This window comes from Epinephelus fuscoguttatus, linkage group LG6 (assembly GCF_011397635.1).
Source record: "Epinephelus fuscoguttatus linkage group LG6, E.fuscoguttatus.final_Chr_v1".
In the NCBI taxonomy this organism is placed as follows: domain Eukaryota; kingdom Metazoa; phylum Chordata; class Actinopteri; order Perciformes; family Serranidae; genus Epinephelus; species Epinephelus fuscoguttatus.
The window spans coordinates 22577941-22597434 of record NC_064757.1 but is presented as its reverse complement, the minus strand read 5'-3'; the positions used below and the strand labels follow the sequence as shown (position 1 = coordinate 22597434).

General features: G+C 40.2%; 4 protein-coding genes across 4 annotated transcripts; 1 reads left to right on the top strand and 3 right to left on the bottom strand.

Annotated features, from left to right (window-relative positions):
• The first annotated feature begins 3307 nt into the window (after positions 1–3307).
• On the top strand, positions 3308–6669 carry pxmp2 (peroxisomal membrane protein 2). Its single transcript, XM_049578256.1, has 5 exons — positions 3308–3502; positions 3906–4028; positions 4183–4345; positions 6240–6359; positions 6456–6669. Exons 1-5 carry the CDS (start codon positions 3393–3395, stop codon positions 6522–6524), a joined length of 585 nt encoding a protein of 194 aa, XP_049434213.1. The 5' UTR covers positions 3308–3392; the 3' UTR covers positions 6525–6669.
• A 321-nt stretch (positions 6670–6990) lies between these two features.
• LOC125889951 (uncharacterized) lies at positions 6991–8052 on the bottom strand. Its single transcript, XM_049578259.1, has 2 exons — positions 7915–8052; positions 6991–7832 (listed from the first exon to the last, which is right to left on the bottom strand). Exon 2 carries the CDS (start codon positions 7818–7820, stop codon positions 7353–7355), a length of 468 nt encoding a protein of 155 aa, XP_049434216.1. The 5' UTR covers positions 7821–7832; positions 7915–8052; the 3' UTR covers positions 6991–7352.
• A 4884-nt stretch (positions 8053–12936) lies between these two features.
• On the bottom strand, positions 12937–14180 carry isg15 (ISG15 ubiquitin like modifier). Its single transcript, XM_049578260.1, is given in 3 exon segments — positions 12937–13813; positions 13816–13939; positions 14022–14180. Coding segments are annotated over 2 exon segments (465 nt in total). The 5' UTR covers positions 13928–13939; positions 14022–14180; the 3' UTR covers positions 12937–13460.
• A 364-nt stretch (positions 14181–14544) lies between these two features.
• Positions 14545–19453, bottom strand: gatc (glutamyl-tRNA amidotransferase subunit C). The gene is made up of 5 exons (XM_049578258.1): positions 18923–19453; positions 18794–18844; positions 16803–16972; positions 16569–16672; positions 14545–14880 (listed from the first exon to the last, which is right to left on the bottom strand). Exons 1-5 carry the CDS (start codon positions 19112–19114, stop codon positions 14819–14821), a joined length of 579 nt encoding a protein of 192 aa, XP_049434215.1. The 5' UTR covers positions 19115–19453; the 3' UTR covers positions 14545–14818.
• Positions 19454–19494: the final 41 nt, after the last annotated feature.

Sequence of the window (19494 nt, the reverse complement as noted above, 5' to 3'; positions counted from 1 at the left end):
TAAACTCCTCAAACCCCAGGACAACATATCATCCTCATTCACCCCAGAGAAATGCAACAACTTCTTATCTTTTTTCCACTCCAAGATAGAAAGCATCCACAACCAGCTTGCCACTTCCTCTGCCACCACCCTCGACCAGGAACCTCCACTTCCTTCATCCCCTAACCCTAAAATACTCTCCACCATGAAATCATCCACCTCCCCCCTGGACCTCATACCCTCTGACCTCGTCAAAGCCTGTTCCCCCTCTCTCGCCCCACTTATCACGGACACCATCAACTCCTCCATTACCTCTGGCATCGTTCCCCCACCTCTTAAGCTTGCTGCCATCACCCCCCTCCTTAAAAAACCTGGCCTTGACCCCGACAACCCCAACAACTTCAGACCCATTTCCAACCTCCCATTCCTCTCAAAACTACTGGAAAGAGCCGTCGCGACACAACTCAAGCAATACCTCCTCTCCAATAACCTGTATGAAACATTCCAATCCGGCTTCCCAACTCACCACAACACTGAAACAGCACTAGTCAAAGTAACAAACAACATTTTACTCTCCTCTGACTCCGGCTCCCTCACCATTTTCCTCCTCCTCGACCTCAGTGCTGCCTTTGACACTGTCAATCACTCCATCCTCCTCAGCCGTCTGAAATCCAATGGCATCACCGACTCCGCCCTCTCCTGGTTCACCTCCTACCTGTCTGAAAGATTCCACTATATCTCCATCAACAACCACAAATCCCACACCACCCCTGTCTCACACGGAGTCCCTCAAGGCTCAGTGCTTGGCCCGATCCTCTTCATTCTCTACATGCTCCCACTAGGTCACATCATCCACCGCCATGGTCTTCACTTTCACTGTTATGCTGATGATACCCAGCTTTACATCACCACCACAGCCATTACTCCTGCCATTTCTCTCTACCCTCACCGACTGTCTCACCGACATCAAAACCTGGATGAATCACAACTTCCTAAAACTCAACAACAATAAAACGGAAATTATCATCTTTGGCCCAAAACCCATCCTCCCCACCTCCCAGGACTTCTCACTCTGCATCGATGGTCACTCTGTCACTCCCTCCCCCCTGGTCAGAAACCTCGGCATCATCATGGACCCCACACTCTCCTTCAAATCACACATCAACCACGTCACCAAAACATCCTTCTTCCACCTTCGCAACATTGCATGCCTTCGCCCCACTATCTCCTCCTCAGCCGCCGAAACACTCATCCACACCTTCATCACCTCCAGACTCGACTCGAATCGCCGCCCCTACCCTCTGGAACTCCCTGCCCTTGGCCATCCAGAACTCTGACACACTCCCCTCATTCAAGAGTCAGCTTAAATCCCATCTCTTCAGGATCACCTACTGCACCAAAAAATCCTCCCCCGTCATCCTCCACTCGCTCTTTCTCTTATTAAGTGTTTTGTTTGAGTGTCCTTTGTTTGAGTGTTTTGTTTTGAGTGCCTGTTTCTGTGCTTATTCTCTTGTAAAGCATCTTTGAGTATTTAGAAAAGCGCTATATAAAACCGATTTTATTATTATTATTATTATTATTATTATTAAACTTTTGTTTTGTGCCATACACTGAATTTCCTCAAACTGTTGTTTCAACATTGTAAATATGTTTGTATCTTTTTTTTACTTTTTTATAGACAAGTTGATACTATTAAAGCGGTTCCAGAAAGTGGATGTTGTATGTTTCTAAATGTGTCCACTTCCTCTGATACACAGAGCAGGTATAGTGGGTGTTGTCCATGCTTCACTGCAGAGTTTCAGGCTCATTTTGGCTAATACAAACATTTTATCTAATTTAATATATCCATTTTGTGAAAATGAGTGAAGCCTTTCTATGTAAACAGTGCTACAAATCTTTAAAAAAAACTGTAATACTGTCATTTCATACTTTCACTGAGCTGTTGGAAAAATGTAGATTGACTTAACTCCCTCTCATCACCATATTCTTACATAACGCTTACTTCTGCACAAGACATCATTTAGGTGAGTGATCCAGCATCTTCACTACCAGGGCCCTGCCATCCAATAAAATGCAGCCAATGTTGAGGCACTGACATTTTTTAACAAAATTTAGGACAGTTTTTTTTTTTTTAACAAATACTTGTTTAAGCATCACAGGAAAGCATCGCAGGTCAGTAGTATAAATAAAGTGATGTGATTATTAATGTTACCAGTTTCTCTTGTGTTTTTCTTGCTATAAAAGTCAAAATGCCTGCTGTGAGGAGAGTCTGTAATATTGTCAGTAGTCACTGTGTTGTGCCACCAGGAGGGGCCAGAATAACAGAAATGGTAAGTCAAAAACAGACAAAAAAAATTGGTGTGTGTATACACTTTCAGGTCTGCATCTTAAAAGTAGCATTAAATGTTTAATTTGCTGTAAAATAAAAGTCACATTCATTCAAATCTAACTCTTATTACATAAAATATTCATGTTGCTGTGAAAGTTGGTGCCTTATATAAAACTAGAAAATATGCTAATTTGGAAAGTCACTGTAGCGTGTTGCAAGGACAGTGTTGGGAAGGTTATTTTTAAAATGTGGTAGGCTACAGATTACTGGTTACTCTGTTAAAAATGTAATAAATAGACCTAATGTATATTTTTAATTACTTCATCAAAGTAATGTAACTAATTACATTTGATTACTTTTCTAACAAATGTTTTAAACTGGGCAATAAAGCTGAAAATGTCCTTAAAATAGTCTATGCCAAAGAATACATTCCTGCACCACAAATAAAATAAAATAGAATAAAATAAACTTAACTGATTATAATATATTTGGATGTAAACCCTTTGTGATCCTCGACATTTTGATAGGGTAACTGTAATTTATTATTACCCTACTTATTTTTACTCAATAACTGATTGCAATTATATCTATTTTGTAATTTAATTACATGTAACTAGTTACTCCCCAACATTGTATAAGGAACAGTATGTAATACAGTATTTTTAACATATGTGTGTGTTAAACTTCAACTCAAGATGATAACCTCTAATGTTCTTGCACACTGAGTAAATGCATTTTGACAAGAAATTCAAATAAAAATGAAAAAGGGACATTTCTCTATTTTGTTCCCATAAAAATTAACGTTGTCTTTAATGTGTATCTTCCTTTCTCGCCCACTTTGCAAATACATTTCTTCTAGGGGTAATTATATTTTTTAAACCATTAAACAGTCTGTATACTGTATTAATGTATTATTTTATTTTGTAAAACTTTTGCTCGCTGTACAGTGAGTTGTTTGACGTCCACGTGAAGGCGTGGCTCCGCTAGTGACGTCATGACGTAAGCCGGAAGACTCAGGCGCAGTTCCTTTTCAACTCTTCAACTTCGCCCTGTCAGTTATGTTTGTACAGTTAAACATCTGACGATGCCTGTGCAGAGTGTGCCAGTCCGGGACGCGTCCGTTCAGTTCCGTTTGTTACAGCAGTACCTGCTCCTCCTGAAGAAGTACCCCATCCTCACTAAGTCTGTCACGAGGTCTGTAGCTCTGGTTATTCACTCACTCTCAGTGCTGTGGGACTTTCCTGCAGCCCCGGTGCTTCTTTACAGTTCTGTGTCCTTAGTTTGACAGCCAGAAATGAGGCGTTGTCATTTATTAAAACACTATCAAAGTCAAACTATGGATTTTTTTTAAGTTACCATTTTCTACATTATGACCCAGGTCGCCATTTTTTGTCTTGACTTGACTGTTGACCTCAAAGTGTATCTTCTAGGCCACTTTGTTTGCACTGACCACAGACTGCCCTTTTGTGTGCACTCTGGCTCCAGCCAATCAGCATCTGCCCAGAAAACCTCCCCTACCAAGTGTATTTGACCTGACAATGTGCCTGATGCACACTGACAGAGCTGTGTTTGTTGTGTGTGTGCTTGTTGTTTTCAGCGGCATCCTCTCAGCTCTAGGAAATCTTTTGTCTCAGACTTTGGAGGCGAGGAAAAAGGCCAAGAATGGAGCCGCGGTCAGTGAGATTGACACAACTGGAGCTGCACGCTATGCCATTTATGGGTGAGACGTTGTACAGAAAAGAAAACTGAGGGTTGACTGCAAGAAAATGTGTGAGACAGTGTAAAATACATCAGCTATCATTCAAAACTGCCCCCCCCCGTCCTACATCCATGTATTTTTTGGCAGTAACATTATGCCTTGTTGTCTATTTCAGGTTGTTTATTACCGGACCAGTGAGCCATTACTTCTACCAGCTGATGGAAGTGTGGATACCCACCACAGACCCGCTCTGCATAGTCAAACGTCTGCTACTGGATCGGCTTTTTTTTGCCCCGGGGTTTCTGCTCCTTTTCTACTTTGTCATGAACGTCCTGGAGGTGAGACATCTCAGAAACTGTCACTCCTAAACATCTCGTTAAAGGGGCCTTCCAGTGATTTCATATTGCTCTGGCATATCAAAGTGGAACTTGCAATAGACAGATTTTACAATTAATGGTGAGAATTTCTGCAGTAGAGGCCGAGATATCCTGATTTCTTTTTAACTCCCACTAGAGTTAAAAAGAAATCAAAAACCGGTCTGGTTTTTAAAAAAAAAAAAAAAAAAAAATACCCGCATCAAGTCGGTAATACCGGATTTTCGCCACTTGGGGGCGCAATTGACTCATTTAAAATAAAAAAACAACCCTAGGACAACAGAGTGACAGTAACACTTTGTTTCTTTTATTCCTTACAAATAAATTTGCAGGTTTAGCTTACTCAGTCAGTGCAAACAAGGGATGCCTCCTTCGTCTGGCTCAAAGCCAAAGTGTTGCCATATTGGCGCATTCTTTGATTTCTTCGAGACTAAATTGTCCGCCATTATTGACTCCCCGTCACTGTTAAACAAACTCCAGGCTACTGTAGAGGCGCATGCGCACTTGCACCCCCTAGCTCAGTCCCCGCCCCACCCCCACCCCCCTCTTTCTCCTGCTTGCTGTGCGCTTGGCGAAGAGGCAGACACAGGTGCGCACAGACTCGGGCGTACTATAAGCAGAGCGGACTCCGCGAGGAATGTCCGCAGTCATTCGGGCTTCCATAGTCGAGTGCACTTCCGCATTGTAGTTTCCTGTAAAAATGTCTGTGAAAAAGTCCGCTCCGGGTATGTTCCGCTGTAAAATGACGTATGCGGTCCGGTCGGTCTCAAAAAAAAAAAAAAAAAACTCGGTCCAAGACGGAGTACCGAACCGAACTGGTATTACCGAGAACCGACCCAACCCTAACTCCCAGTATGTGTAAAGCTCAAAAAACACAGGATCCTACACTTCCCATAATGCAGCTTGATAGCATCTTTAATTAGACCTTCAGTGCTTGATAAATAAGGATTTATAGAACTTCCTATGACTACAATGATGTGTAAAATTAGCGGACTGCCCCTTTGACTATTTTTACTGCCACCTAGGGCTAGGCGATATGGACAGAAATTCATATCTCGGTATTCATCTCCATATTTTCCACAAAATGGGCTACATGTGCAGCTGCAAGTCAAAGCCAAATGTCAGATGTCACAAGCACTTTTATAAATCACAGATAGTGATCACAATAAAATGCAAAGACAGGGATTTTATTCCCTGTTTGAAAATATGCAGCTGCAGAACATGTAAATGAAAAATGATATAAAATGAAAAGCAGTGATGTATGTTAACGTTTTTGCACGTAGCACTGGAGCTAAAGAGGTTTGAAGGTTTGCAGCACAGGACACAAAACTATAACATGAGTATAAAAAAATCAAGTGGGCCTAAATCCTTAGTAAGTAAAAAGTCTTTGTGGGCAGGGAGTAAGTGGGGGAGCCCCTCTGTGCTAAGTTTGCATGTTCTCCCTGTGTCAGTGTAGGTTTTCTCCGGGAACTCCAGCTTCCTCCCACAGTCCAAAGACAAGCAGGTTAACTGGTGACTCTAAATCAGCCGTAGGTGTGAATGTGAGCGTGAATGGTTGTCTGTCTGTATGTGTCAGCCCTGCGATAGTCTGGCAACCTATCCAGGGTGTACCCCGCCTCTCACCCAATGTCAGCTGGGATAGGAAAATGAATGAATGAATGAATAAATTAATTGTACATAGTCTTTATATCACCCAGCCCTACTGCCACCTATGTTCTATCCTGGATTTTTATTATATTTTATTGTAGTATTTAGTCTTGTGTTCATGTATTATCTGCAATATTAAACACATGCCAGTTTTCACACAGACAAAAGGATGAATCAATTCAAATATATAATCATCCCAATCTATTTTCAGGCTAAAGGGTGGAGAGACTTTGAAAAGAAGATGAAACAAAGTTACTGGACTGCTTTAAAGATGAACTGGAAAGTGTGGACGCCCTTCCAGTTCATCAATATCAACTTTGTGCCTGTACAGGTTTGTATCTGACTGGCATCCTGTCCCCCAGCCAACGATGAGTCACGTACCAACACTTCTTGCAATGGTTTAATCTGTGTCTGTTTTTGCTTTCAGTTCCGAGTGCTGTTTGCCAACATGGTGGCCTTATTTTGGTACGCCTACCTTGCATCTGTGAGGAAATGAAGCTCTCCTTGATTTCCTCACTGAGAGACGAATCTGGAGGAAACTGCTTCTTCACAGCAGCTTCAGCATCCTACTGGTTACTGCACTACTGTAACCGTGTTTCTAATCTGGACAATAATTCTCACATACAGCAGCTCTTCTGATTAACTCATAACAAACCTGTACAATGAGTTGAAGCCATTATAACATGCTGCTGTATTTGGGATATGTGACTGTTTGTAATTAAAGAACATAATAAATGTAGTTTATAATAAATGCATTTTTTACAGAGCACTGCCAAAATATTGTAAGATGTAATAGTAAACCTTGAATTACATGACTGAGACTGTGTTTTAAATATTGGAATAATATAAATCAATGTTGAAGAGTGCCTTAATGGTCAGCCTGCCTTTTTGTGGTGTGATATGCACAGGGTGCAGCCCCACCCCCACCCGAGAGCTGAGGAAATGGCACAGAACAGGAAATGTGACTTTCAGTACATTTTGAACTTTATTATTTTTTTTAAACAGTGTCCAGTTAACAAATCCCAATGACAAGGTGTATTTTTTAAATTAAAGTACAACGTGCTTTGTCCTGAGAATAACATATTCTATTGCCAAATTAAGTCTTAACAAGTTTTTAAGACATGCATGATTACACACAGGAGGAATGCATTGATTTTTTTTTTTTTTGTTCAAAATGAAAATACAAATAAATAAGACATGGGATTGTGATCATTTCCATTAATAATTAATGAAAAAAATAATAGGCTTCAGAAAATAATTTTTTAATACTATATGATAATCAGGAATGTTCAGAGTATGAACCTTCAGAGTCAATAGCCTGTCCTCAGCCTCCCCTCAGACGCAGATTCAGGTCGATGGTGCTGTTGGCAGTGACGTTGTAGTCCGCCAGTTTGCCCCCCGCCATCTCTCTGCCCTGGTGAATGAGCCTCTGCTGGCTCACCGGGACCCCCTCTCTGCTCTGGACCCTGCTCTTTAAATTGTCCACAGTCTCGTCAGCTTTGATGTCATAGGTGTTGAGCTTCCCCTTCTCGTTTCTGACGAACACCTGGATGGTCGGCGGCTCGATCACCAGCAGGGACACCCTGGCACCGGGGTGCAAACCGTAGGAGCTGATGGGTAGTAAGTCATTGCTCAGGTGAGTCTTCTGACCATTCACAAACATCAGCTTCTGCTTCTCACAGGGGACTCCAAACTTGCTCTGGATGCGTTGTTTCAGAGAGCCCACTGTGTCCCCTGGTTGCACGCTCAGTGTGTGGGAAGTCCCGTTCAGCATAACGATGGTTATATCCATGATGAGAGAGGTCTGAAAGATGATTCAACACGTAATTAAAAACTACTCCACTGTAGAAAAACTCTGTCCAATCGAGACAAAGAGAGCTTCTCACCTTGAGTTCACTTTTATAAATTCCTCTGCAAATGTCTTCGTCTTCAGGCGGTGACAGGATATCAGAAGATGTTCAGGAGCAGCTGACTGAGGTTTGAACTCACCCGTTTATATAGTCTCAGCCTCAGCTGCTGAACTCCCTCCCCTTCACTAAGATTCGTTTTCCCTTCTCTGCCCTCATAACTTTCGGTTTCTATTCTCCAAACATGACTCCACTGATAATGGGCGCTGCAATGTTTTGATCACAACTAACACTGCCTTAGGGCACCTTTATGGATTTACCACTTAATAATCCAGTTTGGAAACAGCTGTTAGCATGAATGACCTACAGGAAAATTTAACCGGGGACTTCCACTGTAGATGGGCTGAAAAGCTTATGTAACTAACTAACTAGGAAAGCAAAATTATTTCATCAGATTAAATGTGTCTGACAACATGTCATGCTCTACTTTTAGCCACTTGAAAAAGTTTTCTACAGAAACAAAACAGAGAGGGAGAAGATTAAATATTGGTTTTTTTTTATTACAGTCAAACTCTAGAATGAAAAGAGGATACATACAGACCATAACATGAATCACACATTAAAACAATGTACTGCCATTGCATAACACAGGCTGCCAACACACTGCTCACTCACTGTTTTCATGACATGATACTGAAACCAAAGACAGATGTATCCACACGGCAGATGTCAAATGACACTGAAAAAACTAAATGCTTGACAAGCAGTTTTTTAGTACAAAACAACTTCCCAAATGAAAAAGTAGTAATACGAGTAATAGAGAATACGGTATATAGCCTTCTGTATATAAATATCAAATGTTGATTAGTACTGTCATTCTGCCATCCACTGAGCACTTGCGGCACTTTAAATACTTTTATATTTATTTATTTATTGGATTTTTATCACTCACTGAATCACAGCTAATTTCGCTGTATTCCTGTGCAATGACAATTAAAGCTGCCTAGCTTTTCTAGAAAATAAATAGTAATATGAAAAAGAAATGTGTACAGTATCAGAGGTGTGGACTTGAGTCACTTGACTTGGTCAGACTTGAGTCACAAATTTGATGACTTTAGACTTGACAAAATAAAAAAAAAGACTTGCAGCTAGACTTGTACTATGGAGCCCCTTAAGTCCCAAAAGGTGGTATTTTTTTATCTTGTGCGCACAAGATCATTTACTATGAACTCACAACTTCCGATGCACACAGCCACCATAATGGAGAGAACTGAGCTAATCAAGTTTTATCTTCATCTTGGAATGTCATAAAGTGAAATTCTTGATGCTCTTGCACGTAGACATGGGACTGTTATCAGCAGGAAACTGAAAGACAACAGACTCAGCTGACAGAAGGACTATGCAGATTTAGGCCGTGTCATTGACTGTGTCCAGGAACAAGTACAGGGTCCGGGGAAGATGCATGGGTATAGATGGGTGTTTATGAAGTGCTGTAAAATGGTCTTAAAGCAAAAAAAGCAGAAGTTAGAGTTATATTAGCTGAGTTTGATCGCGAAGGGTCAACATACAGACAGCAACGGAGGCTTCATAGGAGGCAGTACCTCTCAAAGGGACCCAATGACCTGTGGCACATTGATTCATATGACAAGTTAAAACCTTTTGGTTTGTGTATGAATCAGTGTATCGACGGCTACTCTCGGAAAATAATTTGGCTGAATGCCTATAAAACCAGCAGTGAGCTGAGAGTTATTGGAGGCTATTTTGTAGAATCTTTAGTATCCGTCCCAAACTTGTGCACACTGACTGTGGCACAGAAAACTGTCTTGTACGAGAGCTGCAGAGACGTTTACACACAAACCATGAGGATGATTTGTTGGTAGAGCAGATAAGCTACCTCACTGGAGTGAGTACAGCAGACCAACACACTGAGAGTTGGTGGGGCATCCTCTGGAAAGAGAGCTTGGAATATTGGATCCAGCCTCTTGGGGAGCTCCGGGATGAAGGAGGGTTTGATGGAGGTTTACTGGACAAGGCCATACTTCAGCTGTGTGTCGGGAAAAATTCAGGTATGATGATTGGGTGTTAATGTGGTCACACTATGCAAAACATATGTCAGGCAATTAAAATGACACATGACTATTATTCAGTGATGAATGTGATTATCCAGTATGTTGTTTCATTTTGCTCATTATAGTCGACATTTTATGTTTGTTTTTAGGAAGAGCTGAATAACATTAAGGATGTCTTAATGTACTCCACCCCAGAGTTATGGCACACTGAGGACTGTGCCATGCCACTTGATCAAGAGGACCTGGATATGTCCAAAGGACAATGTGTGTTTCGCAGTATATTCCTTGTGATATATATAAGATATATTTGATCTTTGCATGATACTTGTGGAGGAACTGGGCTTACAGTTCCCCAGTAAATTGTGAATGTGAATTATGAAAAAAAACTATTACTATTGTTAAAATTACTGTATTACATGAACAATACACTAACAATCATTTGTGTAACTGTAACTGTATCAAGAACAGAGTCTAGACGGTCAGTTTGAAAATGCTTTAATATGGTTCAACGCTTCACTTTGAACAATTAACTTGAAGCTTCATGGATGTGTCTGTCTGTACAAACCTAAAATGATTTTACAACATACACTTAATGTGGAGCCCCTAAAGTCCCAAAAGGTGTTTTTTTTAATCTTGTGCACACAAGATATTAACTTTAGGGAACAAGTTATTATCTAGTGCGTACAAGATAATTATCTTGAGGGAACAGGTTAATAGCCTATCTGTACAGTAAAGGCATGATAGGCCTATGCTTTAAAGACCACAGGGGTAAGTTGCATTTATAATTTGTTGATTTCTCAGGTATGTTTGAAACATGGCGGCGTTCATTGCTCTATTTGAATAGTAAATTTGTATGTTTTTGGTGGGTGAGCTGGTTGAAGTTAGCTTTCTGCGACTCGCTCGTTTTACCGAAGTGTTCATGTCCACCTAGAAAGAGCCTGTCGGACATTATGATAACGTTTTGAACATTCAGTGGCAAAATATTCTTACAATATATGAGGATAGTATCTGTTATAATACAGGCATATAATCTGCTGAGAGAATACCAAGTAGATTTTGTACTGGTAAATTATACAAGCTTTCTGTGTAATAGCCTATATGTGATGGTCGTCTTCAGTTTTCTTCAGTGAAAACCTTTGATTCTTTGCAGAACTTATCTGTAGCAAAAACCTACTTAGTCTGAAAACAGTGCATTTTGTCCTTCTCTTGTGCTCTCTTGACACTTTGGCGTGAATTAGCTCTACTTTTTTGGCATACGTGTTTATGTTTGATGATGAGTGTCACAGACTCATACATGCTCTTTCATTGTTAGGGAAATGGAGTCTTCTAATCTTTTGGATTTTCTTTGTAAAAGGAAGATTGAGGAGGCCATCATCTCAAAAATTGTTGAGGATAATGTAAGATGGGTTTAAACGGATGGATAAGAACTATGCAAACATGCAAAGAACTAACAGCACTTCAGAAAAAAATGTTACAAATGAAAGAAACTGTCAGTAAGAGTAAGATCAAGACTCTGCAACACTTGTTTTAACAGACTTAGTTTCCAGAAAAACAAACTTAAAGCGTTAGTCTGGCTAGTAATGAGACTCACCAGTGCAGGGCAGACGCAGCAGCAGCTCAGCCGTGTATCAATTCAGTGAGTGGGACTACGCAGTACACAGTCAGAGCTCCTTCCACCAAGCACTGAACAATTCGGTGAACGAATCTTTTGAACAAGTCTTTTAAATGAACTGATTCCAGTGATTCAGTAATATCTAAAGAACTGCTTTGCCCATCACCACTGTCACTGTCATTGAAAGTAGCGAATATCAGTGCTGTCCTCAAGCAAACACATGTGGATGCTATCTCATGTTACCAATTAATTATCAGAACTATCCCGATCTCCGCAGTGATTTCAGTGCAATTCTAAACAGCTCAGTTTGGGTGATGGATATAGTTTGAACCTCAAATTGCTCCGTAGACGTGCATGTTTTCTTAGATGTTGAAATTCATACTTATTTTTTTTTCATTATACAAAAAAGCACAATAGAGCACATCGGGTATGTTTTCACTGAAATGTTGCTCATGTTGGTCAGGTGTCAATTACATTATGCGGAGAAGCCAATCACAGTTTAGTTGCATTACAATAATGACTGCTGAAGCATTTTTGGTTTCCTTAAAGCGTAAACCTGTCTTCTATGCCAGAGAATTGTACTGTAAATTACTTGATACATATACAAAGCATATACATGTGGACAAACAGAATTTTGTTTTGTTTTCATTTTATCTATATTTTGTTAAAAATACCCTACATCTGTCAGCCTCGAATAAAAGGTTAGGAATTTTAGTTTTTATAGTATATAGTGTCAAGTAATGTTTTCAACAAAATTCTGTTACAATTTTAAGTTTGTAAATTATTTTTGTAAAAAACTGCAGTGAGAGAAAGCAGTATTTTTTTTTTTAATTTCATTTGCTTAAACACTTGGACTTGAGCCTTTTGACTTGAAAATACTAGAAGTACAATAGAGTCTGCCACAAATCAATTTATTTCCCTTCATTTGCTGAATCATCTATTCATTCCCAGCAAGTCGACATTTAGGCTATTACTTGAAAGTTACAGGCAGGGATGCCACAACTTCCAACAAACCTGTTTTAACAAACAAATACAAATTTAAAAAGCATTCATGATTTTTTTGTAAATTTGATGTATTATTACTCTGTTGTTAGAGCCTGGTCTCACTCCAAAGTCGTCGAAATCCGGCGCTTAAACAGTGACTTGCTGCGTCAGAAACTAACGAAAAATGGCGTCCTTTAGCGTCAGCACGCTATGCAGCTGGTTGCTGTTATACTTTAATGGCACCTGGCTGCATCAGCACTTTTATCCAAGAGCGCGGTATTTGTGTCCCCTAAGATTCTAAAGCCAAACCCTGTTCTTTTTTCCTAAACCTAACCACGTGCTTTTGTTGCCTGAACCCAACCATGTGTGTTTATTGTTGAAGGAATAAAACATCAATTTGCAGTGTTGTCCTTACATAGTACATTTATTTTGAAAGAGACTTTATGTAACATTAAATTTCCTATGAAAACAGAGGTGTATTTTGAAAGAAGACAAATCAAGAGCAGCCACAGGCAGAACTTAACAAAAACAATGACTTGGTCCCACTTTGAACAGTTTTAACAGTATGAAGTGTGAATAGCTACACCAACATATATAGCCTACAGTGTGAGCAGAAGGAACATGAGCAGGAGTTGCCACAATATAAAGTGCAGGTATAAGTCCATTTCCATTAAAAATGGACAACAGATTTGTATTGCCAAATTAAAACAACAAACTAAGTCTTAACACGTTTTTAAGACATGCATGATTACACACAGGAGGAATGCATTGATTTTTTTTGTTCAAAATGAAACTACAAATAAATAAGACATAATTGTGATCATTTACATTAGAAATTACTAAAAAAAAATAAAGGAAGGCTACAGAAAATCATTTTTTAATACTATATGATAATCAGGAATGTTCAGATTTAATAGTCCTCAGCCTCCTCTCAGGCGCATACTCAGGTCGATGGTGCTGTTGGCAGTGACGTTGTAGTCCGCCAGTTTGCCCCCCGCCATCTCTCTGCCCTGGTGAATGAGCCTCTGCTGGCTCACCGGGACCCCCTCTCTGCTCTGGACCCTGCTCTTTAAGTTGTCCACAGTCTCGTCAGCTTTGATGTCATAGGTGTTGAGCTTCCCCTTCTCGTTTCTGACGAACACCTGGATGGTCCGCGGCTCGATCACCAGCAGGGACACCCTGGCACCGGGGTGCAAACCGTAGGAGCTGATGGGTAGTAAGTCATTGCTCAGGTGAGTCTTCTGACCATTCACAAACATCAGCTTCTGCTTCTCACAGGGACTCCAAACTTGCTCTGGATGCGTTGTTTCAGAGAGCCCACTGTGTCCCCTGGTTGCACGCTCAGTGTGTGGGAAGTCCCGTTCAGCATAACGATGGTTATATCCATGATGAGAGAGGTCTGAAAGATGATTCAACACGTAATTAAAAACTACTCCACTGTAGAAAAACTCTGTCCAATCGAGACAAAGAGAGCTTCTCACCTTGAGTTCACTTTTATAAATTCCTCTGCAAATGTCTTCGTCTTCAGGCGGTGACAGGATATCAGAAGATGTTCAGGAGCAGCTGACTGAGGTTTGAACTCACCCCTGTTTATATAGTCTCAGCCTCAGCTGCTGAACTCCCTCCCCTTCACTGAAGATCCGTTTTCCCTTCTCTGCCCTCATAACTTTCGGTTTCTATTCTCCAAACATGACTCCACTGATAATGGGCGCTGCAATGTTTTGATCACACCTAACACTGCCTTAGGGCACCTTTATGGATTTACCACTTGAAAATCCAGTTTGGAAACAGCTGTTAGCATGAATGATTTAAAGGAAACTGAAATTTAAAAAGGGACTTCCACTGTAGATGGACTGAAATGCTTATGTAAGGTCAAACAGGACTGTCTAGTTGTAACTAGGAAAGCAAAACTATTTCATCAGATAAATGTGCCTGACAACACGTCATGCTCTATTTTTAGCCACTTAAAAAAGTTTTCTACAGAAACAAAACAGAGAGGGAGAATATTAAATATTGTTTTTTTTATTAGAGTCAAACACTAGAATGAAAAGAGGTTACATACATCACACATTAAAACAATGTACTGCCATTGCACTGAGTGTCCTGATAACACAGGCTGCCAACACACTGCTCACTCACTGTTTTCATGACATGATACTGAAACCAAAGACAGATGTATCCACACGGCAGGTGTCAAATGAAACTGAAAAAACTAAATGCTTGACAAGCAGTTTTTTAGTACAAAACAACTTCCCAAATGAAAAAGTGGTAATAAATATCATAACTCTGAGTGTTTCAGCATGGTGGTCCTCTCCTCCCGCTTTGGTAGAGGAATATTTCCTGTGGTGAGAAAATGAATGAGTTAAGGATCATCTTTAATTTCAGATTAGATTCAACTTTGTCATGGCATAGAGAATACAGTATATGCTAAATATCAAATACTGAATACTACTGCCATTCTGCCATCCACTGAGCACTTGTTGCATTTTAAATACTTCTATATTTATTAATTTATTGCATTTTTATCACTTACTGAATGTCCTGGGTCTTGTGTTTTTATTCTGTTAGGTGGAATGCAACACCTGACTGTCACAGCTAATTTCGCTGTATGCAATGACGATAAAGACTTTCTAGCTTTTCTAGAAAACAAATCGTAATATGAAAAAGACATATGTACAGTGCTTGAGGTGTGGACTTGAGTAATCAAATTTGATGACTTTAGACTTGACAAAATCAAAAAAAGACTTTTAACTAGACTTAAACACTTGGACATGAGCATTTTGACTTGTAAATACTCGATCCCTTCCCCCAAATCCAAAGATTAGGAAGTTATGTAGAAAGTGTGACACTAATCAATTTATTTCCCTTCATTTGCTGAATCATCTATTCATTCACAGCAAGCTGACACTTATTACTTGAAAATTAAGGGATATGACAACTTCCAACAAACCTGTTTTAACAAACAAATACAAATTTAAAAAAAAGCATTCATGATTTTTTTGTAAATTTGTTGTTAGAACCCAGTCTCACTACGAAGTCGTCGATATCCAGCACTTGGGTAGTGACTTGCTGCATCAGAAACTAACAAAAAAAGGCATCCTTTAACATGGGCATGATATGTGGCTGGTTGCTGTTATAGTTTAATGACACCCTGCGGCATCAGGGGGGAAAACATGGCGGTACACGGACGAAAGTCAAGGTGGTGAAAGTCCAACTGGGGCAGGTGGGTCCAACAAACAACTTTCAACCGAGAGGGCGTTGTTTGCGGCCTAAACCAACCATGTGTGCTTGTTGTTGAAGGAAAAAAACACCAATTTGCAGTGTTGTACTGACGTAGTACATTTATGTTGAAAGCCTGTGAAAACAGAAGTGTATTTTGAAAGAAGACAATGCATGTAATAGGCAGAACTTGACACGGCGTCCAAGAACATCAACAACCAAAGCACCCAGGGTACCTTGCACATCGTATGTGGACATGGAAAGTTCATGACCAAATGTCGATGGGTGACAAGGTCGGAGTGAGAATGTGTTCGTTGTGAAAATGGCGATACATTTGGTGAAGAGCACATTATGTCTTGTTTAGGATTCAATACTCAAAGTTTAGGACTTGAGACTTGTGTGCAAATACCTGAGATGTACTTGTGACTTGCAAAACAATGACTTGGTCCCAGCTCTGTAGCTACACTAACATATATACAGTGTGAGCAGAAGGAACATGAGCAGGAGTTGCCACAATATAAACTGCAGGTATAAATCCAAGTACAGACAGTATTATAAATATGAATACACTGCAGGTAACAAAAATACAGTGAGGTAGCTGTATAATATGTGAGGAAGGAGTGTTTATGGAGCCCTACAGGTAAGTGTTTGTCATGTGTCAGTAGTGCGCCAGCAGCCAGTGAGGCAGAAACAGCCACAGTCTAAGTTTATTCATAAAATATTTATAAAACCCGTTTTACTCATTTATCGTCTAAATAATAAAATCAACACTAATGTTTTAAAATGAATGCTTTCAGGTTTCGTCTTACCTGGTGGTGCCACAAAATATTCTTCAACTGTGTTTTTGGAGAGTTGAAGCAGTTCTTCAGCACAGTCGCCTTCCATCACTGCATCCTCCCTCAGGTTTAATGCCCTGAGTGTGCATGGATAAAACATAAACACAGTTTAAACTGAGCTACGGTTCATTTCTACGGTTTGGCTCTAACCATGATGAAAAGGCCCACCAGCAAATAAGATGTTTTTTATAAATGTGTACACCTTACCTGTCCTCCAGAACCGAATCCATAGGCTCAACCCCTGACGTGTCAACAACATGTAGCTGATCTGCAAATCGTATTGCTTTCTCCAAACAGGCCAGTCCCTGTTTGGTGCGGAAATCAACCAGGGCCAGTCGCTCCAGTTTGTCCACCAGGTCAGCAGGGATTTGGGTTGGCTGTAAAATTAATGGCATATGCTTAGACATGTATGTATGAAAGTTTCCTTCTACCATCTCTTGAGAAGGCCTTTAAAGCTTCAATGTGTAGGATTTAGTGACATCTAGTGGTGAGGTTGCAGAACTGAAACTTCTCCTGTGTGTAGGAGAACGCAAACGGCTCTATCTAAAGTCCAGTGTTTGGTTTGTCTGTTCTGGGCTTCTGCAGAACACCATGGAGGACTTCTTGGACCATGGATGTATAAAGACAACTGGATACAGCATTGGACGTGGGCCCCTGTTCATTTCTTTGAAAGTTGCTCAGTGGTGCATAAAGCCAAAAAAGCTCAATTTCTGCAGTATGACATTCTGCATTGCTGGGCCCATAGATCAAGTGCAGCAGAGAATTGTGGCTGCTGAGCTAATTTCCGCTGGCCGAGCGGCCGACATCTGGTTCAGCCCTTGTTAACTTGAATGGGGATATAAATGAGTTAATCATGCGGCTCATCCAGACTTTCTAAATGTTATTGGACCAAATGGATCAAATCTCAGTAGTGAAACAAATCATTTCGTGAGGGTTTTGACATTAAATAAAATGCATCCAGTAAATTAAACACTTATTTGTCACAATGTTAGTCCATAGGAACAAGTCTTTATGAGCCCCATGACATCATGTGACGAACCCAGAAGATGTAACTCCATGTTTAACCTCTGTGTAAAAAGGCTTCAAAGCCTGTTGCTGCTCCTGAAGGCTTGGAGAGGACCCACTAAAGAGCTCCTACTAAGGTAACAAAACACAGTGATTCTTATTTTCAGGTGATTATGAACTAATGAAAACAAATTTATGAATATTATATACCAGTTCACCATCAATGCCAATAGATGACCCTAAATCCTTCACACTGGACCTTTGACTGTAAGTAACCATGGAGTAAAGTCATTACAACCATTTAAAATGTCTTATCAGCAAACATGGTCATGATTCATGCCCTTTGGTCTTTGGTAATCTATGCTGTTTTGTTTTGTTGATATTACTGTGTGATTTAATGTTGATGTCCCTCAAAACAAAACAAACAAACAAAGACTTACAAAAAATGAAGTTACAGTCTTTGAGTTAGATACATCAAGTGGATATCTGCCAAAGTTACAGTGTCTTTGGTTCCAAATTTCCCTTAACTATAAATAGGAGCTCCTTACTAAGACTGTAGATGCCTCACATTACAGATTAGTGATGTCAAAAACATTGAATTAATACTACATGTAAATTCTAAATATTTGAAACGGTTTCAATACTGGTTTTCTGCAGTATCGACCTACTGGTGCCAGCTGCACTTTCTTGCTCTCTCTCTTAATGTCTGTGTTTACCAGTTATGTTGCCATTCTCTGCTACTAACCAGAAAAAGAAAAGAGGACATTGTCGTGTCTAGCCTTGTGATTTATCTGTTATTTTTAAAATAAAGATTTTAAATTGTATGGCCTCGATGTAACTCTCTCACTGTGGTATCAAAAATGGTTTGACATTTTTGTAAGGTACTGTATAAAAGTATCATGTCAACACTATTACAGATAACCCTCTTCAGATTTTTGTGTAGTATATATATCTGTGAATTTTGTCCCTCAACAATTACACTGACAAAGCATTAGGAAGGGATCTTTTAATGGCCTGTATGAACAGGGGGAATTAAAACAGGGAGCAAAACCTGTTTGAATGTGTGTCGGCACCTGATTATCGCTGGAGAGGCTTTAAACTAAGTATCCAAAATTCTAACATGAATTTCAAGTCATTTGGTCACCAAGTCTCACACTGTGTTAACATTCAGTCATGGCTCATGAGGATATTACCGGGGGAAGCTGCTCCTCTGGTACTGGCTCCCATGTTGCAGCCTGTGGTACCTGTTAGAGGAGACATCCGAGTCAATGTTGTGCTGAACAAACTGCAATTCAAGTATCAGCAATTGACCTTTAATTTACCTTGGAGTTATGAGGTTGAGAGCTCAACAGACGCGTTACATTTGTCATGTGGCTCTGTAGGCTGCTGTGTCTCCTCCGGGGGAGACTCTCCACGTTTGTTACCATGTATCCATCGTTTGTTGACAGGTTACAGGAAGGACGACTGACTCTCACGCCACATGTTCGTTTAGCAGCGAGGCGCAGCGCCGACATTTTCAGGACAATTTTGTAGCCAGCTGTAACCGAGTTGTATAAAAAATAGTGTCACATTTTCTTAGTATTTAGTAAATCAACAGGAAGGTCGGCGGTGAGGGTAAACCATACGCAGTAAACTAGCATGTATGTCGCTCACGGCTTGCCGTAGCTAGTCCAAAGGAAGTAGCACGAGTGGCAGTGAGATGACAAACATCCACTTCTTTCCGTCTTCGCTTCTGTCTCCTACAGACAGACTGCTTAGTCTTATTAAAATGTTGTAGTGGCGTCTTCAATGTGGAGGAATATTGTCCTGTCGATGTTCAACCCTCCTCAGCCAAACTCTCCTCAAGTAACAATATGACATACCGGAAATACACCAGAAATACACTGATGTCATT

What these genes read in the sequence shown, in the direction of transcription:
- pxmp2 (XM_049578256.1), top strand. Translation starts at nt 3,393, where the DNA reads ATGCCTGTGCAGAGTGTGCCAGTCCGGGACGCGTCCGTTCAGTTCCGT. An exon ending in CTCACTAAGTCTGTCACGAG is followed by an intron (nt 3,503 to 3,905) that starts GTCTGTAGCTCT and finishes TGTTGTTTTCAG; the next exon opens with CGGCATCCTCTCAGCTCTAG. An exon ending in TCAACTTTGTGCCTGTACAG is followed by an intron (nt 6,360 to 6,455) that starts GTTTGTATCTGA and finishes TTTTGCTTTCAG; the next exon opens with TTCCGAGTGCTGTTTGCCAA.
- LOC125889951 (XM_049578259.1), bottom strand. Translation starts at nt 7,820, where the DNA reads ATGGATATAACCATCGTTATGCTGAACGGGACTTCCCACACACTGAGC.
- gatc (XM_049578258.1), bottom strand. Translation starts at nt 19,114, where the DNA reads ATGTCGGCGCTGCGCCTCGCTGCTAAACGAACATGTGGCGTGAGAGTC. An exon ending in GATTCGGTTCTGGAGGACAG is followed by an intron (nt 16,673 to 16,802) that starts GTAAGGTGTACA and finishes ATGCACACTCAG; the next exon opens with GGCATTAAACCTGAGGGAGG. An exon ending in ATATTTTGTGGCACCACCAG is followed by an intron (nt 14,881 to 16,568) that starts GTAAGACGAAAC and finishes TTCTCACCACAG; the next exon opens with GAAATATTCCTCTACCAAAG.